Source organism: Juglans regia, chromosome 6, assembly GCF_001411555.2.
Source record: "Juglans regia cultivar Chandler chromosome 6, Walnut 2.0, whole genome shotgun sequence".
Classification (NCBI taxonomy): Eukaryota; Viridiplantae; Streptophyta; class Magnoliopsida; order Fagales; family Juglandaceae; genus Juglans; species Juglans regia.
The window spans coordinates 34,195,270-34,214,552 of record NC_049906.1 but is presented as its reverse complement, the minus strand read 5'-3'; the positions used below and the strand labels follow the sequence as shown (position 1 = coordinate 34,214,552).

General features: G+C 33.4%; 1 protein-coding gene across 1 annotated transcript; it reads right to left on the bottom strand.

The window, feature by feature from the left end:
- Positions 1 to 415: 415 nt before the first annotated feature.
- Positions 416 to 6,742, bottom strand: LOC108992114 (amino acid permease 6-like). Its single transcript, XM_018966574.2, has 7 exons — positions 6,299 to 6,742; positions 5,949 to 6,182; positions 5,648 to 5,741; positions 5,281 to 5,498; positions 5,017 to 5,162; positions 1,635 to 1,862; positions 416 to 1,143 (listed from the first exon to the last, which is right to left on the bottom strand). The coding sequence occupies exons 1-7, from the start codon at positions 6,411 to 6,413 to the stop codon at positions 718 to 720; spliced, it is 1,461 nt and encodes a 486-aa protein (XP_018822119.1). The 5' UTR covers positions 6,414 to 6,742; the 3' UTR covers positions 416 to 717.
- Positions 6,743 to 19,283: the final 12,541 nt, after the last annotated feature.

The window sequence follows — 19,283 nt, the reverse complement described above, 5'->3', positions numbered from 1 at the left end:
GCCTGGGCTCGATTATAGCTGAGCACACAAAAATTACCATTTAAAGAAAGAAATCTGGTTTCAAATTGCTGCTTAATCTAAAGAGTAATATTACGTATAAGTTTTAAATAGATAAGTCTTATTCAAATTTTTTTGTAAAAAAATGAGTTATAAATAAAGAATATTTTTTTTTCACTTTTTTAAGGTGGGATTTATTTTTTTACAATGACTTGCACGGAGTATATCTATTTGAAGTTTGTATAAATTATTTCTCTTATCTTAACGATGGATGCATTTAAGTCCGGTTTGGATAGTGAGTTAAGATGAGATGTGATGAAAGTTAAATAAATATTATTAAAATATAATTTTTTAATATAATTTTTATTTTGAGATTTGAAAAAATTATATTTTATTTTAAAATTTGAAAAAATTATAATGATAAAATAAGATGATATAGTTTTACTAAACAAACCAAATCTTAGTTGTACACTTGTAGGCCTGTGCTACAGGCAGCAATCATTGCTTTTTATGTGAAGATAAAAGTAGGCTTGTAACATCCCTTTGTTTTTGCTAAAAAACAAAAAAGCCCGAGTCTAATCCAGTATAGTACATTGGAGCAGTTTGATATATGGAGCACAGAGTCATATACGGTACAGACTAGCTGCTAATTCTGATTGAAGTTGGAAAACTATATATATATTATAAATATTGCTTGGAATCAGGATCTTGGAACATAATCTATTGCTCAGATTGGAAGGGTTTGTACTTCTTGAGATCCTGAGCCAAGCCTTGAACAGATCCAGCAGCAGCAACAATGGATACTATCAAACAAGCCCAGCTCAATATCTTCAGCCACATCCAAGTGAAGGAAAACTTCTGCAATTTGGACTGAGCAATGTACATCTCAATGGGGAAATACACTGTCAATGGCCAAAAGGAGGCTGCTCCAAGCAGACCCAAGAAGTCATTGAAGAATGGAAATGTCATGGCTATCACTGCTGTGACTATAACATATGCTGTTCTCCACACCAACCTGAAGGAGTTGACAAAATATGCACCACAGAATGGAATTTCGATTGCATACTCACTGGTTATGAACTTGTTTTCAGGCCACTGTTTGTGGCTCCACCTCTCTACGAACCCAAATATGGGCTGACAGAAAACCTGTGCATGAATATGGTTTTGGAAGTGTGAGAAATAGACCTCAAACTATCAAACAACATAAATTATTGAGTTCTTTTACTCATCATTCCTACATCGTACCTGTTAAAAGGAAAAACACATAAAAAGATAAAAAAAATAAAAATAGGTATATGATTCGGGATGATGAGTAGAATTTTTTAAAATTATTTAAGTTATCGGAAAATAATACGGAATAAAAAAAGTTATTATTAATTATTGGAACAATGCATAAACAATAATATATATATATATATATATATTTGTTCCTTTTCAAGACCTAACTGGACTACTAAGGGGGTCCATTCCACTATCTATGTGGTCTATTAAGGAGGTCAGTCCTTTCACTGTATATGTGGACTATTGAATTAGCTTCGTCCCTCCAACTGAATGGATGGATATATAAAAAAATAATAATAATAATAAATGGGTTAAAAAAAGTATTAATTAATGATTTGTGAATAAATTAAGGTTACCTGGTAAGCACCAATGAGATGTATAGCAATGCAAACATTAGCCAAGTCGATTAGCCAAAAAGGTTCATAGAATCCAAAGCCAGTGAGGAAATTCCCAGGTGCATCATTTCCAAATGCTGCATAACCAACGCACCCACATAGGACATAGAACACTGTGGTGGTTGATACACCAACACAAGTTGCCCTCTTCATGGCTTTGTTCTCTGGTGGGCTTGATCTCAGTGTGTCCTGCAAGTTTTTTGGGTTTCAATCGTAAGTAACCTACAAGATCAACTAACTAGCAGAATGAAAAATATTCAAATCAGAAATATTTTGATAAGTGCTACAGTCATAAAAAGGTGGTTTCACAAAAGTAAAACTGCAAACTGATCATATATATAGTTTCATATGATACGTTAAATCTACTTTATAATAAAAACAATTTTATAATCTACTATACTACATCAAGCCATGTTAGTTTATAAGTTTAATTTTGTGTGATTTTTAATTTGAGTGTGACCTGAAAAGAACTATAATGGTTCTTAACAATTATGTGAATAGTTATCAATAATTTAGAGAGATATAATCTAACTTTTGAAACCTAGCTTTAACATTTAAAGTACTCACTAAATATAAAAAGAAAAAAGAAGTTAATTGGATTAGAGAATATATAGAAAGATTTTCATTTTTGTCGAACAGTACTAGCATGCACAGAAGATTTGTGGTTGTTTATGGTTGGAAGGGCTAAAGTTGAAAGGGAAGAGATAAACCATACACTATATCACAAAGGATGTGACAATTATAATTACATATAATATATTCATGAAAAACGAACATTAATTAGTCATGTTGATCGAACAGGAGATTAATTAAAAACTGAAAAAGCACTACAAAAAGGGATGGAGGAGAAGGAAAGATATTGAGAGATAGAGACATAAAGTTCTATTTCTGGTTCACCCATCAATGGTCCACTGGGAATCTTTGCCTCTTTTCAAGTTATCACCTTTTCTTTTCTACAAATAATCCCAAGCCATTAAAAAAAAAACATTCTTTTTCTGAGAATATATTTACCCATCAAAGCAGACACAGTTCATGGAATCTTCCTATCTATCTCATGCCTAAGACAATGATTATTGCTTATATTATTGCCTAACACTCAAGCATAAACTTTGAAAACCTTTGAAAAATATATAAATTTTGCATACCGACACGTTACAAGAGAACTGTTTATTTATAGTCAGTTATTTCTTGTAAAAATCATCGTAAATAATTAATCACAAATACTTTTTTTTTTTTTGTAATTATATATAGGTAGACTAGGGTTCTGAAATCTCAAGACTCGTATAATTATAATCTTGAATAATATTACTCTTTTATCTTGAATTTATTATTAATTGATATGATATTATATAATTTAAGTATTTAGTTCAAAAGAAAAAATAACTCTAATATGTAAAACCAGATCATGTTGTACGCAAGTTTATCTTCTTCTTCTTCTTCTTTTTGTTTTTTTTTTTTGGGGGGGGGGCCCTGCATGCGTCATCTCTGAAGTCTACCTAAAGTCCTTTATCACAACATTTAAGACCAAACAAAAAGTCCCTATCAATTGACAATGCCAGTGGACCCAGATGATCACCTCGAAAGGAATAAGTAACTTGCCCGCCTTTCTGGAATCTGCAACCCTCCAAGTTTAATATATATCCTGACTCCCCTATTCTTAAAATCTTCCATAAATCATGATCATCTTAAATATAAAATTAGATTTATTCATTCAATGTGTTTAAATTTTAAAATAATTGATTACATCATGTATTGTGTTTATCTATCTTTCTCTTAATTAACTTACCATTTAAGATAAATTATTTATAATAAAAATAACTATTTAGAATGAGAATAGATTCATTTTTCATAAAAAATAAAATAACTGATAGTAAATAAATAATTTTTTTACAGTGAATTTGTTTCTTAATTTATCAACACATGGCTCCACAAAATTCGTGATTTAATAATAGTCTTAATAATAATGTAATAAAAAAGACATGCACTATATATATATATAATATGATTTGTGTGAACCATATTTTTGTTGTTTAATTTTTTTTTTATTTCTGAATTATGTAACTTAATTTTATTTTTCTATATATTATTTCACTCTATTAAAAAAAATCTTTTCAGGGTATTTATATTCGTAAAAGATCACTTCCTCTTTATTTTAGTAAGAGAAGAGAGAATGAATTAATCGAAAAAAAAAAAGAAAGAAAGAGAGAAAGAGGAGAGAATGAAAGAGCAAAACTTAAAGCAACTTTTAACAAAGTTAAAACAATTTATATTCATGGACAGAAACTTTAACAAAGTAGATCGAAAAAGTTTTTCTACGACGTTATAAAGATCATGATCAGTACTACTTTTACGTTGTATTATAGAGAAATGGTATACATCAGTCACTATTAACTCCTGCATTTCATATTTACAATTTTTTTTTATAGGATATAGGGGTGTTTTTCATAAGCTTTGGGGTGTGGGATACTGAATAGTAGATTATGAGAAAAATAATTTAATAATTATTTATTTCAAATAAATTAGGAAATTATCTAAAAAAAACTTCTTTTTTTAATTAAGTACTGTCGTCTTTGTTATTGGATTATGCCTTCTTCCAAAAGGCTTCTCATGAGTCACTTTTTGTTAATTTCTTGTTTATAAGGTATAAGCAGTTCATGTACGTGATGATCATGCATGTGATCAAACCTTAATTATAAAAGTTTGGTAGCTGCATGCATATTATATATATATATATGTATGTATATATATGCATGACTTCCCTATGCCTGCGGACATTTCAATTATTTCCAAGCATGAATCACATTATTATAATATGCTAAAGATTTTCATGTTTCCGACATACAAGATATATTATCTATGTTAATTTCCGACATGTGCATGCTTGTCTAGCTGGAGCTCGCATGTATGATCGCCATGCCAGAGATGCACGCAGTACCTGATTAGGGCTGACAATAATTTATTATGTCTGTACGTGAATACGTACAGATGCAGCAATAATTCCAATATATATATATATATATATATATGCTTGGATCATGCACACCCATTAAAATTTACTCCTAAATCATCAATACTATTCAGATTATTACTTACAAATCACTTTTACTTGCTACTGATCATCATCTTATAATTGGTACTTATAAATCACTCTCTAACTTTTACGGTACGTTGACGTGACGTCTTACTTTCTGATACGGTTTCTCGTCAAAAATTGTTCACTTATGCCATAAAAATTCTGAAAAATCATACCTTAGGATCATACATGCATATATATATATATATATGAAGATGATCATATATGCATGCATGCTTCATTTCATGAATAGCATTCACGAGTACTTGCCTGTATCTCGATGAGAACGGTGGAGTAAGCATAAGCGAAAGCTATGTCACCGATGGCTTGGAAGGTCCTCCAAACTTTCTCTTGTCCTGATGACACGTCAACCCCAACCGTGACTCCTGTTAAGGTTGTCCGGACATGTTCCCCACCTGTGTATATATATATATATATATATTATAGTTTCAATTATATACGGATCACCCTCTTATATGTCAGGAGATAGTTTAGTGTTGAGTAATTAATATATGGTGAGAGATTTTTTTTTACCAGATGAAGCTTTTGCAACGGAGAGGCCGAGGCCTATGGAGGAATAGGCGAAGGACATTATGGCTGCAAGGATTGAGAGCCATGAGAGCTTGTGAAAGTTTGGTATTTGGCTGAGCACTATTTGTATGCAGGCAAAGATGATCATGAAAGGGTAGTTTGATGTATGGCACTTCACATCGTGCCCATTTTTGTGAAAACAATTCGACCTCCTGACAGCCCTGATATTCATTCCGACACAGAAGGAGATTATTTATATATACATATATATATATATATATACACATATAAGCACTTATCCACTCTCTCTCTCTCTCTCTATATATATATATATAATATAGAGTTAAGCCATGTGTTGATCAAAACTTACACCATGCTGATAGATGCAGTGATCGTGTAACCGATGGTAACCCCTATAAGATTAACATACTGAGCCAACCCGCACAGCTGAACCTTTCTACCTCCTGCCAGAACAAAAGCCAAACCCATAAATTAATAATATTATATATATAGGCTTTTCGCTAGTTAGGCAAGTGACTTTTTGCTTTGAGCGATGTGTTCTTGGAACACTCACTTCCAATTTAAAATGAATGGTTAGTCTTCAGAAGAAGTAAATGGACATTATGAGGCAGAAGATTGTTGGTGGTGATTATCAAATAATAGAGTTTTACCTAAATTTGCTCTCACAACATCCATGTAGGTGTAGTTTCTCTTTCCGGTGACGGGGTCCGGAGACCTGTAGCAGTCGGCCAGAAGGGTGGAAGTGAAATAGGTGATGAAGGAGAAAGTCATGAGAACAGCAGGTCCGGCAACCCAACCCAACTGTGCTATTGCCCATGCCAAAGATAGCACTCCCGACCCAATTACAGCAGTAATGATATGGGCACTTGCGGTGAGCCATGTCCCTTTTATCACAAAACAGACCCAAATTATGTCAGGAAAGGGAAAAATAAAAGAGATTATTCGAGACTGTAAACGATAAAAAGCTGTACTAATTAATATAAGCTATTCAAATACGTACCTGTTCTTTTGGCTCGGCCATCATCGTCAAGGTTCTTCCGAATATCACGGTTGTCATGATATGATTCTGGGTCATGTTCTATGAACATGCTGTTCTTCTGCATCTCCCTAGCCATGATGTATCTCTATCTCTGATCTTTGTGATAGAGTGCGTGCGTGCGTGTGTTTTGAGGCTTGAGCTTATACTTTGGTTGTGGAAACGAGTACGTTTAACGACTATAGAACATTTGCATGAGAAAAACAGTCAAATGGCAGTCGCAGAGAGAGCTAGCTAGCTAGCTAGAGAGACTGAATTGTATAAGTATCAGTGTACTCTAGTAGATCGAGTAGGTTAGGTAAGGGTTCGGTTTCTGCTATCTGAGCTTTATAATGGGAGTAAACAATACGAAAGAGATTAAAAAAATAGAGAAAAACAGCAGTAATGGAGGGTTTTTGACTTGGAGAATAGCTTTGTTGGAAGTGGAATTGTAGACAGAAACTTGAACCATCGATGGTGGTGAGTTCTGGTCTGCACGGGCCCCCACTCCTTTCCCCAGGGTCCCCCACACTTGTGTTCCAGGGTTTGGTCCATACACTTGGAGAATTTTAATGGTACCCAATATTGATTATTAATCTTGAAAGTAGGGACAGAAATCATCTAATTAAATGTGCAGCTGTCTGTGCTGATCCCTTGCACACTTTCTCATGGGCTGTTCCTTTTTGGTCTTGGGTGGGTCTCAAAATCTCCACCAGTCAACTCTCATGCATGTTTGAATTGATGATCATAATTAGCATGTAATTAATATGGCTAATTTTTGGACCTACAATATTAATATGTCTTTAATGTTACAATATAGGAACTGAAAAGTTCATTTCTTATTTATGGAATTATTTACACAGTGCTCTATTTATAGATGGGAACATGTCTAGATAAGTCTGGTATTTTAACAAACATATGGTGCGCTGGTGCTTTACAGCTAGATATCCAATGGTACTGATAACTGAAAGATGCCTTTTGATACAAACAGAATTTGCAGAAGAATTATTCTAACAGAATCATAGAGAGGTATTTGTAGAAGATTCTTGCAGCTGAGGTGGCTTGAGGTCCTCGTGTGTTGCTGAGCTGGGGCATTTCAGCTTGGTGTGCTGAGAGCTGGAATTATGTGAGATGTTGTCACCCTTCCGCGAGTCCATCAGGGGAACTATGGTGAGACTCGATCTTAGTGTGAGAAACTGAGATGAGGGCAGGGGCTTTGTGAACACATCGGCAATATGATCATGGGAAGAGATGAAAGCGACGTGTAATGTCTTTGATGCAACTCGGTCACGTACAAAATGGAAGTCAATTTCCATGTGCTTTGTTCTTGAGTGGAGAACCGGATTGGCAGAGAGATAGCCCCCAAATTGTCACACCATAGAGTGGAGGGGTTTGAGAGAAATAGCCCAAGTTCTTTGAGTAGTGATTGCAACCAAAGTAATTCAGCAGTTGTATTTGCAAGCGCCTTGTATTTAGCTTCAGTGCTAGATCTAGCAACTGTTTGTTGCTTCTTGGATTCCTAAGAGATGAGGTTTGATCCAAAAAAGACACAATAACCTCCGGTGGAACGACGGTCATCTGGGAAGCTCGCCCAATCCACATCAAAAAATGCATGGAGATGGTATGAAGGAGATAGACGAATATGCAAGCCATAGTGTGCTGTGTGTTTGAGATACCTAAGTATTCTCTTCATAGCTTGCCAGTGAGGGAGTTTTGGATCATGCATGAACTAAAAAACTTTGCTTACAACAAAGGCAACGTTAGGTCGTGTAAGGGACAAATATTGGAGACTACCAACTATGCTTCTATAGAGGGTGGGATCGAAAAATGTTGGACTATCAGTAAGTGAAAGATGTGTACAAGCTGCCATTGGGGACTTTACGGGTTTAGCCAAGTCCATGTTGATTCTCTTTAAAAGATCACATATGTATTTTGCCTGAGATAAATGGAGGCCATTGGGCAATGAATTTATGATCTCAAGACCAAGAAAGAATCTCAGAGGACCTAAGTCTTTGACTGAGAATTATGTATTTAGAGACGTGAGGATAGAATATATAACATCTGAACTGGAGCTTGTGAGGATGATGTCGTCTACGTATACTAGAAGAAAAATTGTAATTGAGTTGTGATTATGGATGAACAAATAGGGGTCAGCAAGAGATGGTGTAAATCCAAGTTCAATGAGTTGGGTACTCAATTTTGAGAACCACGCTCTTGGTGCTTGTTTGAGGCCATATATGACCTTGTTCAAGCGACACACGTGATTGGGATAATCTGGGTTGATGAAACCAATTGGCTGACACATATAAGCTTGTTCTTGGAGATCCCATAGAGGAATGCATTGTTAATGTCTAACTGCATGAGGGACCAATTTTCAGACACAACAATGGAGAGAATGGTTTGGATGGTAGTGGGTTTAACAACTGGACTAAAATTTTCAGATAAATCAATACCTGCCTGTTGATGAAATCCTTTTGCTACCAATCGGGTCTTGTACCGCTTGATAGATCCATTCAAGAGTCTCTTGGTGCAGCCAAGATGCTAGATGAGGGAACTAGAGACCAGGTGTTTGTCTGCAAAAGAGCTTGGAATTCGTCAGACATGACTTTTCGCCATGGTTGATGTTTAGCCGCCTTTGTATATGAAGTGGGGGATTCAGGAGTGGAGTTGGTGGTGGTAAGATAGCTACGGGGAGGTGGCCATAGCACTGTTCCGTCGATGAATCTACGAGGATGAAGAGAATTTGTCCTTGATCTAGTGATGATGGGTGCTGAAATTTGTGCTTGATCTGGGAACATATTTTGCGACGAAGAAGACAAGGCACGAGATGAGTCTGGAGAGGATGAAGAAGGAATTGGATTTGGTGAGGTAGCGGGCCAAGGGAATAAAGGAGATGATGTGGAGACCGTGTTGTGGGGGCCTTTTTTTGTGGTGGATGGAGTTACGGGGCTTGAGTGATTTGAATTTAAGTTAGAGGGTGGGTCGAGAATAGAAGGGAGTTGAGTTAAGACAGGCTTGGAGTTGTTTTGTGAATTGATGTGTTTGTTCGAAAAGGGGAAGAGATTTTCATCAAAGATGACATCTCTAGAAACATATAGTCTTCTAGAAGAAACATGGAGACAGCGATAGCGCTTGTGGGAGTCACTGTATCCAAGGAATAAACATTGTGTGGAGCGAAGGTCCAGTTTGTGGCGATTATATGGCCTGAGATGAGGTCAACAAGCATTGCCGAAAACCCTGAGTACTTTGTAATCGGGTGATTTGGGAAAAAAGTTTTTGAAATGGTGATTGATGATGAAGAATTGGAGTGGGAAGACGATTTATTAGGTGGGTGACAGTTTGGAAGGCATAAGCCCAGAAGTGTTGAGGTAAAGATGCTTGAGCCATGAGTGCGAGTCCGATTTCAACGATGTGTCGGTGTTTCCTTTCCACTGCACCATTTTGTTGGTGTGTGTGTGGACATAATAATCGATGTGAAACTCTTTTTTCTTTAAGAAGGATGTGAAGTGATCGGTATTCACCATCCCAATCACTTTGTAATGACAAAATTTTGGAATTAAAGAATAACTCGACATGCTTTTGGAAATGAGTTAAAATTTGAAGAACATCAGATTTTTGTATTAAAGGAAACCACCAAGTGTAACGAGTAAAGTCATTTAGAAAGGCAACATAATATTGAAAACAATCTCTTGAAAGAACCGGGGCAGGACCTCATACATCAGTGTAATTAAGTTGCAAAGGTTTTGTAGACTGCTAATGAGAATCTCGAAATGGTTGTTGAGAACTCTTTGCTTAACATCAAGCTGAGCATGGTGATGGAGGGTCATGAGTCGAGACAGGAAGAGAGTTGTGAGAAATGATTCGATGGACTAACTAAAGAGAGAGATGCCCAAGTCGTGAGTGCCACTGAGAGGAGGTAGTGCACTCGCCAACAAGAGCTTGAGGAGAGGAAAGTTGAGCTGGAAAAGTATAAAGACCATCATGCGTGGGACCACGGAGGAGGGGTGTCCCTGTCTTGGAATCTTTAACAATGAAATGGGAATTGTGAAACTCAAAAAACACAGAGCTATCATTGCAAAACTGTTTAAAGAGACAAAATTTTTTGTAATATTAGGCACATGTAACAGATTTTTAAGAAGGAATGAATGAGAAGAAGCAGAGAAGATAGTGTCACCAATGTTGGATATTAGTAGTGTAGTGCCATCACCAACCATATATGTTCATTACCACCATAAGGAGAGGAGTGAATGTTGAGGTTGGCTAAATCAGATGTGAGATAATTTGTGGCAGCGGTGTCGGGGTACCAAGATTGGCCAGGAGATGAAGCAGAGGTCGTATAGTGAGCTGTAAGGTTTTTTGGTGGATCTGTTTGGTAAGCATGGTCGTATATGTGGTAGCAACTTATGACTAGATGACCAACTTTTCCACAGAGTTGACAGGTGGGTTTGGAATGAGGAAGAGAAGAGGTTTGAGATGAGGGATTATATGAGGAAGGCTGAGTGGAAAAGAAATTGGTGCGACCTTGGCCTCGACCACAATGACCACCACAATAATTACCACGATGGAAACCATGGCCACTGGAAGGAGAACTGGAAGTAAAATTAGCTGAGAAGTCTGTGGGGGTCGGGAGATGATTAGAATGAGACAACCTACTTTCATGGGTGAGTAAGAGGTTGTAGAGTTTTTCAGGGGAGAGAGGTTCAACGCGAGTGGTAATGGAAGTAACAAAGGCATCATAATCACTGGTGAAGCTTGCGAGTAAATAGGATACAAATTCGGTAGAGGAGAGGGGAGTTCCATCTGTGCTCATGGTGTCAGAGAGATGCTTAACTTTTCGAAAATATTCTGAGATGGAAGTGGAACCTTTTGAGACAAAAGCAAACTGGTAACGAAGTTGGGTGACTCGAGCATGGGATTGAGAAGCAAAATTGTTTTTCTAGGGTTGACCAGACGGCTCGGGTAGTGGGGTAGCCAACAACTTGTGCGATAAGATTGTCTAAGAGGGAGGAAATTATGGCACTTAAGATTAGTTGATTTGTTTGGGTCCAGTTAAGGTATTTTGGGTTGAGGGTGGTGGTACCTGGAAGAAATTGAGGGGGAGGAATACTTTACCTATCAACGAAGTAAAACAGTCGTTGGCCTTTGAGAGAGGGAACCATCTGAGTTTGCCATAGCATAAAATTTTCATTTGTGAGCTTATCAGAGACAATGTGAGAAAGATGAGGAAGAATGGAAGGCGAGGGTGGGTTTGTATCTGAGTTTTTCGGTGGGGAGGTATTGTCCTCCATGGTAGATGTTTGTCTAGAATGGCTCTGATGCCATGTTACAATATAGGAATTGAAAAGTTCATTTCTCATTCATGGAATTGTTTACACAGTGCTCTATTTATAGATGGGAGCACGTCTAGACGAGTCTGGTATTTAACAAACATATGGTGCGCTGGTGCTTTACAACCAACTATCCAATGACACTGATAACCGAAAGATGCCTTTTGATACAAACAAAATTTGCAGAAGAATTATTCTAATAGAATCACAGAGAGGTATTCGTAGAAGATTCTTGCAACTGAGGTGGCTTGAGGTCCTCGTGTGTTGTTGAGCTGGGGCATTGTTAGGGGTGGCAATATGTGACACGATCTGTTAACCTAACACAAACACGACACGATAAAAGAGGGTTAGGGTTTAGCCTTAAAGGGTTCGGGTCAAAACGAGTTGAATAGTTAAGACACAATAATTTAATGGGTTGATAATGGGTCAACCCGTTATAACCCGTTATGATCCGTCAAGAAAGTTAAAGTTACAATTATACACTTATACCTAAAAAATAAAATTGTTGAGATTTTAATTTCAATATTTTTATTGTTTGGATTGTAATTTTGAACTTGTAGTTAGTTTTATATTTTTTTATAGATATTGTGATTTTAATATTTATATAAAATTATGCTAAATTTAACTAGATCAAACGGGTTAATTTTGGCTTTGTTGAACCCATTTACATAAACCGGTTAAAACGGGTTGACACGGCATGACCCGTTATGTTAATGGGTGGGGTTATGGTTTGAGATTTTGACACGATAAGTTTAACGGGTCGGATTAGGGTTAACCTATATAATATAATATACATATATTGACATGACATGAATACGACCCGTTAATACGATTTGACACCCCTAGGGATTGCATCTTGGTGTGCTGAGAGCTGGATTGAGAGCATGAATTATGTGAAATGTTGTCATTTAGAGTCAATTTCTATGGAATTTAATTGAAGAGAGATGAATACTATATAAATGGTGATCATACGAAATCAAAACATATTCAATAAACAAATTGGTTACACGGCGTATGCAAGAATAAAAAAACCTAGACATGCATTCCTATCAAATAGATCATTAATTAATGCTAGATATATACAAATTTAAAATATGCAAATCTTACATCGGTCCTTTAGAAAAGAACATAAATCCTATTAAAAAGAGTGGTACCTTTTTTACACTTTCTCATAGCAGAGTCTCCTCTTTTATAAAGAAATTATACGGGATTTGTATATATAATTAGGTATTACATAAGAGTATTGTTACATCTATAAAAAAAATTTATAAATTGATGTGGCTTCATGATCTGATCTATTATATCTACTTTATAACAAAATTAACTTTACAATCTGATGAATCACATCAAATTACATTAGTTTGTGAAATTACTTTTGTGTAATTCATTCATGAGTAGAGTATTTCCCATTATAGAATGCATGTAAATATTAATATATGCATGCACATGCATGCCTGCCTGGAATGTTGTTGAGATATTGCATGTTATTTATTATTTCCTTAAAATAGTAATTAAACAATATTCTACGCTAGGCAGGCATGCAATTGGAATATTATATATATGAATCAACATGATGATGAATTAATTCGTGTCCAACCAAATTAGCAAGAGGTCAGAAATAGATAGGTAGCTTATAGCCAGCCAGCCGGATAGCGTAATTTAATTAACATGAATATCATGATCCAGGCCAGGGGGGAAAATGACAGCCAAGCTGATCATGATCATATTAATAATTAAATCTAACCGCTAATTTATGCTGAGTTGCGATCGCTACTGATCACTTCTCTTGACCTATATATATATATATATATATATATATATATAACGTTTAGCGATCAGAAATTCTATCAAAGATGTCAATTAACATAGGTACGTACTACCCCATATGTCTCGAACCGTAGCCGCGGCCTCATCATCATCGATTCATGATCAGTACTACCTCTATCATTTGAAGTTTATATATATATATATATATATGGTACGTGTGTATATATATATATATAATAGTTAATATATATGCGGTATCACTACAAGAAAAATGAGTTTTTACGACTATTTAATTACGGTGAAAAGACTATTTGTGACCAAAACAGACTCATTTTAACTGTAAATAATCATTTCGCTGAAATTAACTAGTAACAAATAACTAGTTTTATTGTAGTGTATATTTACGAAGAGAAGTGTTACAATTATAAAAATATTTATCAAAAATAAATTTATAAACTAGTATATATCATAACTTGATACTATAACAATTTATAGTATAGTTGATGGAATTTTTCTTAATATATTTAATAAAAGAATTTTTTTTCACCAGTTATATGTCACGAGTCTCCCACGATATAAATTGATGAGAAATAATTTTTTTTACTAAGCATGTACTTTTTTCAACCACAGTCCCTTTAAAAAAAATGATATTTGTTGTAGATATATTTTACAATAAAATAAATTTTATAATTTAACGTATTATATTAAATTATATGAATTTATTTTTATAAAATTAAAAAAAAAAAGAATTAACCTAACAGATGGCTTTGGCCTCATGTGTGGGTTGGCTTCATTTTTTTGTGTACCCAATTAATTAATTAATTATTGGTATGATGCAAAACTCTATATTATAGATAATATATTATATTAATTAACACTAGAACTTGTGCTGGCCAGGGATAGTCAAGCAGCATGCAGCAGCTCGCAGCTTTTGACTATTAATTTGGGTGAGATTGCCTTTTTATTAATTCGATCATGCATGACATCATGAGGACGCAGCCACCCTGCATATTATATATCAGAACCGTGCATGGTACTACTGCTAGCAGCTACAGTACTACTTCACACACAACTTGCACCTGGCTTGCATGCATGTGGTCTACCGTGCGCGCATGTCCTTTCTGCCTCCTCATGATGTGCTCGTCTTGAGGTTCTGATTTCTACACAATTATACTTGAAATTAATGCTTGAAATTAGATCCAGCTTTCTGACCCGTACGTTCGTAGCTAGCTGGCTTGACACAACTATGTGAAGATCATAGCTAGCTAGCTGTGTGACCCGTGTGTCGTGTTTCGGCTTAGCATTACTATTATATTCATTAAATTTATTTTTAAATTTTGATAAAAAATATATATTTTTCATATATTTAAAACTTCTATAACTCTATATTAAATTAACTATTGAATTTATTAAAATAATAATATAATATTATTTTTTTAATAATAATATTTTATTTTATTTTATTTTTTATATTTTATAATTATATTAATCATATGTTAATTAATAATTTAATTTGATTCTTACATTATTATTACGAGATAGTTTGAGATTAAACGTGAATAAAAAAAATCATTGAAGATTAAAAGTGAATAAAAAATAGATTTGATGAGTAAACAGTAGCCTTTCAAATTTAAAGAAATCTATACATTTACTGTAACTCAAAGTTTTACATTTATCTCTTTGACTAATCCAATACAGCTCTCTTTTGATAAAATTTATCATATTTTACGTTTGGCTAGACTTTTGATGAAGCCAATATCAATACTCTTAACTATTTACTTGTAAAAATACATTTGTAAGAATATTAAATATTACTTTACTATATATGATGTCATTAATTTCTGCAACTCATCTTTGATTGCAAGGATCATTGGACGCACATAATTGGAGACATTTTTTAGTTAATATTTGAGACGCGAGTTTTTAAGAGATAGGAATTATATGTAAGGATGAGAATAGAGCTGCCTCATGCATGCATGCTAAAAAAGGACGAGTACTGCAGATCATATAGCTATGATATTAATTTTGTATAAAAAACGATAAACAAAGTTGATCAGATCGATCGAGAGATCGAGAAGCTAATTAATTAAGCTAGGAGACACGGCAATGGGGGGGTGGGCGGGGGTCCTGGCTCTTAAACGGGTGATGCCTCTGACTGCAACATCTGAGGCGCCCATGTGGCTCACGAGTTCACCTCGAGCCCCATGCATGCATGCAGCAATCTTAGCGCCCACCATGTCCAAACAAAATCAATTATTATAAGCAGTATCAGTGTGTGTGTAAATATATATATATTATATATATATGAATGAGACAAGTCGTTTATTTATTTTTTTCTCTGCAGTACTGGACTGTCACCTTTTTCATAATTTTCTTCTTCCAAGGGACCACGTTTGTTGCTACGTACCAATCCAGTTTCTGGATGTTAGTCTGCGTTTTCATATGCTTTATGTCACTCTTTACATATATTCCATTCTAATCTTTTTTCACGTACGTAGTAGTGAAGAACGTCAACCGCGTCGATGGATAATGGATATGCATGAATTAAGCCACTAATTAATATGTATAAAATAAAAAAATTCTTTATATCACACTATTATTCTATTTTCATATCACTATATATATAAAATGTGATATATTTATCATCATGATTAGATTATTCTTTATTGACTGATTATATTCTTTATCGTTCAATAATGATAAATATGTCACATTTTATATATATAATAAGATAAAAATATAATGTATAATATTACTCTAAAATATAATTAAAATAATTATATATATATATGTGTGTCGTTTGTTTGTAGTTAGTTATTCGATACCAAAATATTATTTTTTATTAAAATAGTCAATTATCGTTATAAATAATTATTATGTTGTAAATACTTAAAAATATTTTTATTTTAATCATTTACAATATAAAATTGTTTTTTTTTAATTATTTAAAGGTACAGCTGCATGCAGTTTCGTAAAGGTACTTTCCTGGAATTTGCCAAGACACGAAAAAGCTTGATAGATAGAGATCATAAAAGGTGGTGACGGGAGATTAATATAAAAGCCAATCTAAAATAATCTTGGGAATCGGCCTGGAATTATGCTGAAGTAGTCAATGGAAAGATAAAGAACATATATTCCTTTTTTCCTGTCGATTTCAATTTTAGGCATCTTCACTTTTCCTCCAGCTTGTGAAATATTATTAGCTTCTTCTTCTTTTTTGTAAAGAAGAAACTGTCGGTTGGGGTCAGCATGACCATTTAGTACTTTTAAGGTTATATTTTGATGTCAAGATGATTTTGAACCATTTTAAACTAATTATTGATGGAATATATTATTTTTTTAACTCCCTATAAAAAGTTAAACCAATTTTAACCTGCTTTATATATTTAAACACATATTTCAATCTATTTATATTTAAATACATCTCAATAAGATCTACAAAGTACTCATATTCATAGATCGACTCAAATCATCTAAGATTATATCAACATCCAAACATAGCTTAAGTAATTCAAATCCTAATTTTGATCATGGGTCTGAGATGCCATTTTTAACTTCAACGTTCGAGATCATGCATGCAGCTCGTAGACCTCATGAAGTTCAGATATATATATCTTTCACTACAAGAAAGATGTTTATTTGTGACTAGTTATTTGTTATAAAATTGAACTTGCATTTTCTACTAAAAAAAATCTATTCTTGTCGTAAATAATTATTCTCGTCACAAATATTCATTTTTCTTGTAGTGTTTCCAAACGTTAAATATAATACATACTCTATAAAATACTATATATGTATATATGCATAAAAGTTGTATATATATATATATATATACAGTGTCTACACACGAATAAAACACGATACTTGATCTAGACATACTATATATTATAAAGTACATTTTTCTAGCTAGGAACTCCAAAATGATACTTGTAAGCTCATCATCATGTATAAAGATCAGATTAAGGTCATGTTTGGATAGTGAGATTAGATGAGATACTTTTAGATGAAAGTTAAAAGTTGAATAAAATATTGCTATAATATTATTTTTAAATATTATCATTGTTTTGGGATTTAGAAAAGTTGAATTATTTATTATATTTTGTGTGGAAATTTGAAAAATTTGTAATGATGAGATGAAACCGTTTCTGAATCCAAACGGAGCCTAAGAACAAATTGTTGTAGATAATATCAAATTTTCATAATTATCAAATCAGAATTATGATTTGATATCATATTGATTTTAAGATATTTACCTTAATTATTTGTAATTTTCTTATAAATATGGATCTATACCTTGTATTCAATTACACTTAAAAATTATATTGAAATGAGATATTTACAAGGCATAGATTCTTATTTATAGGAAAATATGATCTCACTCATTATAAAAAATAAATCAAGATAATATCAGATCAAAGTGATTAGATTATAATTATAAAAATCAAATCAAATTCTTGATTTGATATTATTTTCAATATAAATGTATATATGATATGATAAAAAGACATCATATGACTCCATATTGATCGAGCTTGCTTAAATTGTAAATTAAGAAAGGGTACTCATGATCTTAATTCCAAATTAAAGACGATCTTGTAAATTAAGATAAAGGAGTATATACTAGGTTGCCCCCTGCAAAGAAAGAGTAAAAAAGATGGTAACGGTCAGTTTCAACAACTACCAATAACGATGTTGTTGCTACAACATAACCAACTAAAGTTATCCCTCAAGGCCCGCTAGATTTCCCAATATTACAATTCATCGAACACATGATGATCAGCATCCTCGATCTGATAAATTGTACTTTCTTTTCTTTTCTTTTCTTTTTTTAAAAAACAAAATTTAAAAATTTATCAGTAATAATTTGTGTACTTGGATTTTTAACTATTAAATGTTAAAAATATGATTGCTATACATCATTCACTATTTATTTACACATCTCACACTTATAATTTTTTTATAGGACGTGGAGTATTGTAAGGTGATGAATATTTGCTGATGAGAATAATTCTTTTTAAAAAAAACCAAAATGCATATCAACCAAGCAACACTCTAATTTGATGAATATATAGGCCAGGCATGCATTTAGCATAAATAATATGACATATATAATACTTCAGTCATGATTTCATTTAATTATTTTTAACATTAATTCGATATTATTTTGTAAGCTGGTGTGTAAAATACATATTTACAAAACTTGATTTGCAAGAGCAATTTAAAATTCAAATTTCTTATAAATTAAATCTTGACATGTCAATAGTGTAAAAAATATATTATCCACACCTGATTTCATTGCATTTCACTAATGCATGAATAAATGAATAAAAATGGATGTATAGAGAAGACAACTTTAATGGTCAGGAACTTGATCTTTTTTTTAGGCCTTGTTTGATTTTTTTTTTAAACTACTGTCTTAAAAAAAAAATCATCTTTTCACATCAGTGACAGTGAAATTCTAATTTCATATATTCTTTTAGAAAATTTTTTCTTATCAGTCATTATTCACTACCTTATACTCCATATTTTATCAAAAAACAAAACTCTCATACCTTATGAAAAATACATTCACACACTATGAAAAAAGAACTATAAGTGTAAAGTGTGAAAGTGAATAGTAATTTATGCATAGAATTTCTATTTCGATTAAATAAAAATCCCATTATTGCCTTTTATCAAGAAAAAATACCTAATAAATCAAAACTTTTTTTCCCTCTCCTTTTCAATTCAGAATTGTTTTTTGAACAGAACAATTGCCATTTATTTTTTAAAAAATTCATAATTATTCAAAAAAAATGCACAAAAGGCCAAAAAAATAATTGGATCAAACCATATTGGGCTGAAACCAAGTGGGTTTTGGTTGGCTTTGGTCGTAA

Bases quoted from the DNA above. Each gene is read 5' to 3' on its own strand.
- LOC108992114 (XM_018966574.2), bottom strand. From the start codon at position 6,413: ATGGCTAGGGAGATGCAGAAGAACAGCATGTTCATAGAACATGACCCA. The intron at 5,163-5,280 runs GTAAAAAAAAAT...ATATATACACAG, and splicing joins CGTTGCAAAAGCTTCATCTG to GTGGGGAACATGTCCGGACA. The intron at 1,144-1,634 runs GTAACCTTAATT...ATTCATGCACAG, and splicing joins ATCTCATTGGTGCTTACCAG to GTTTTCTGTCAGCCCATATT.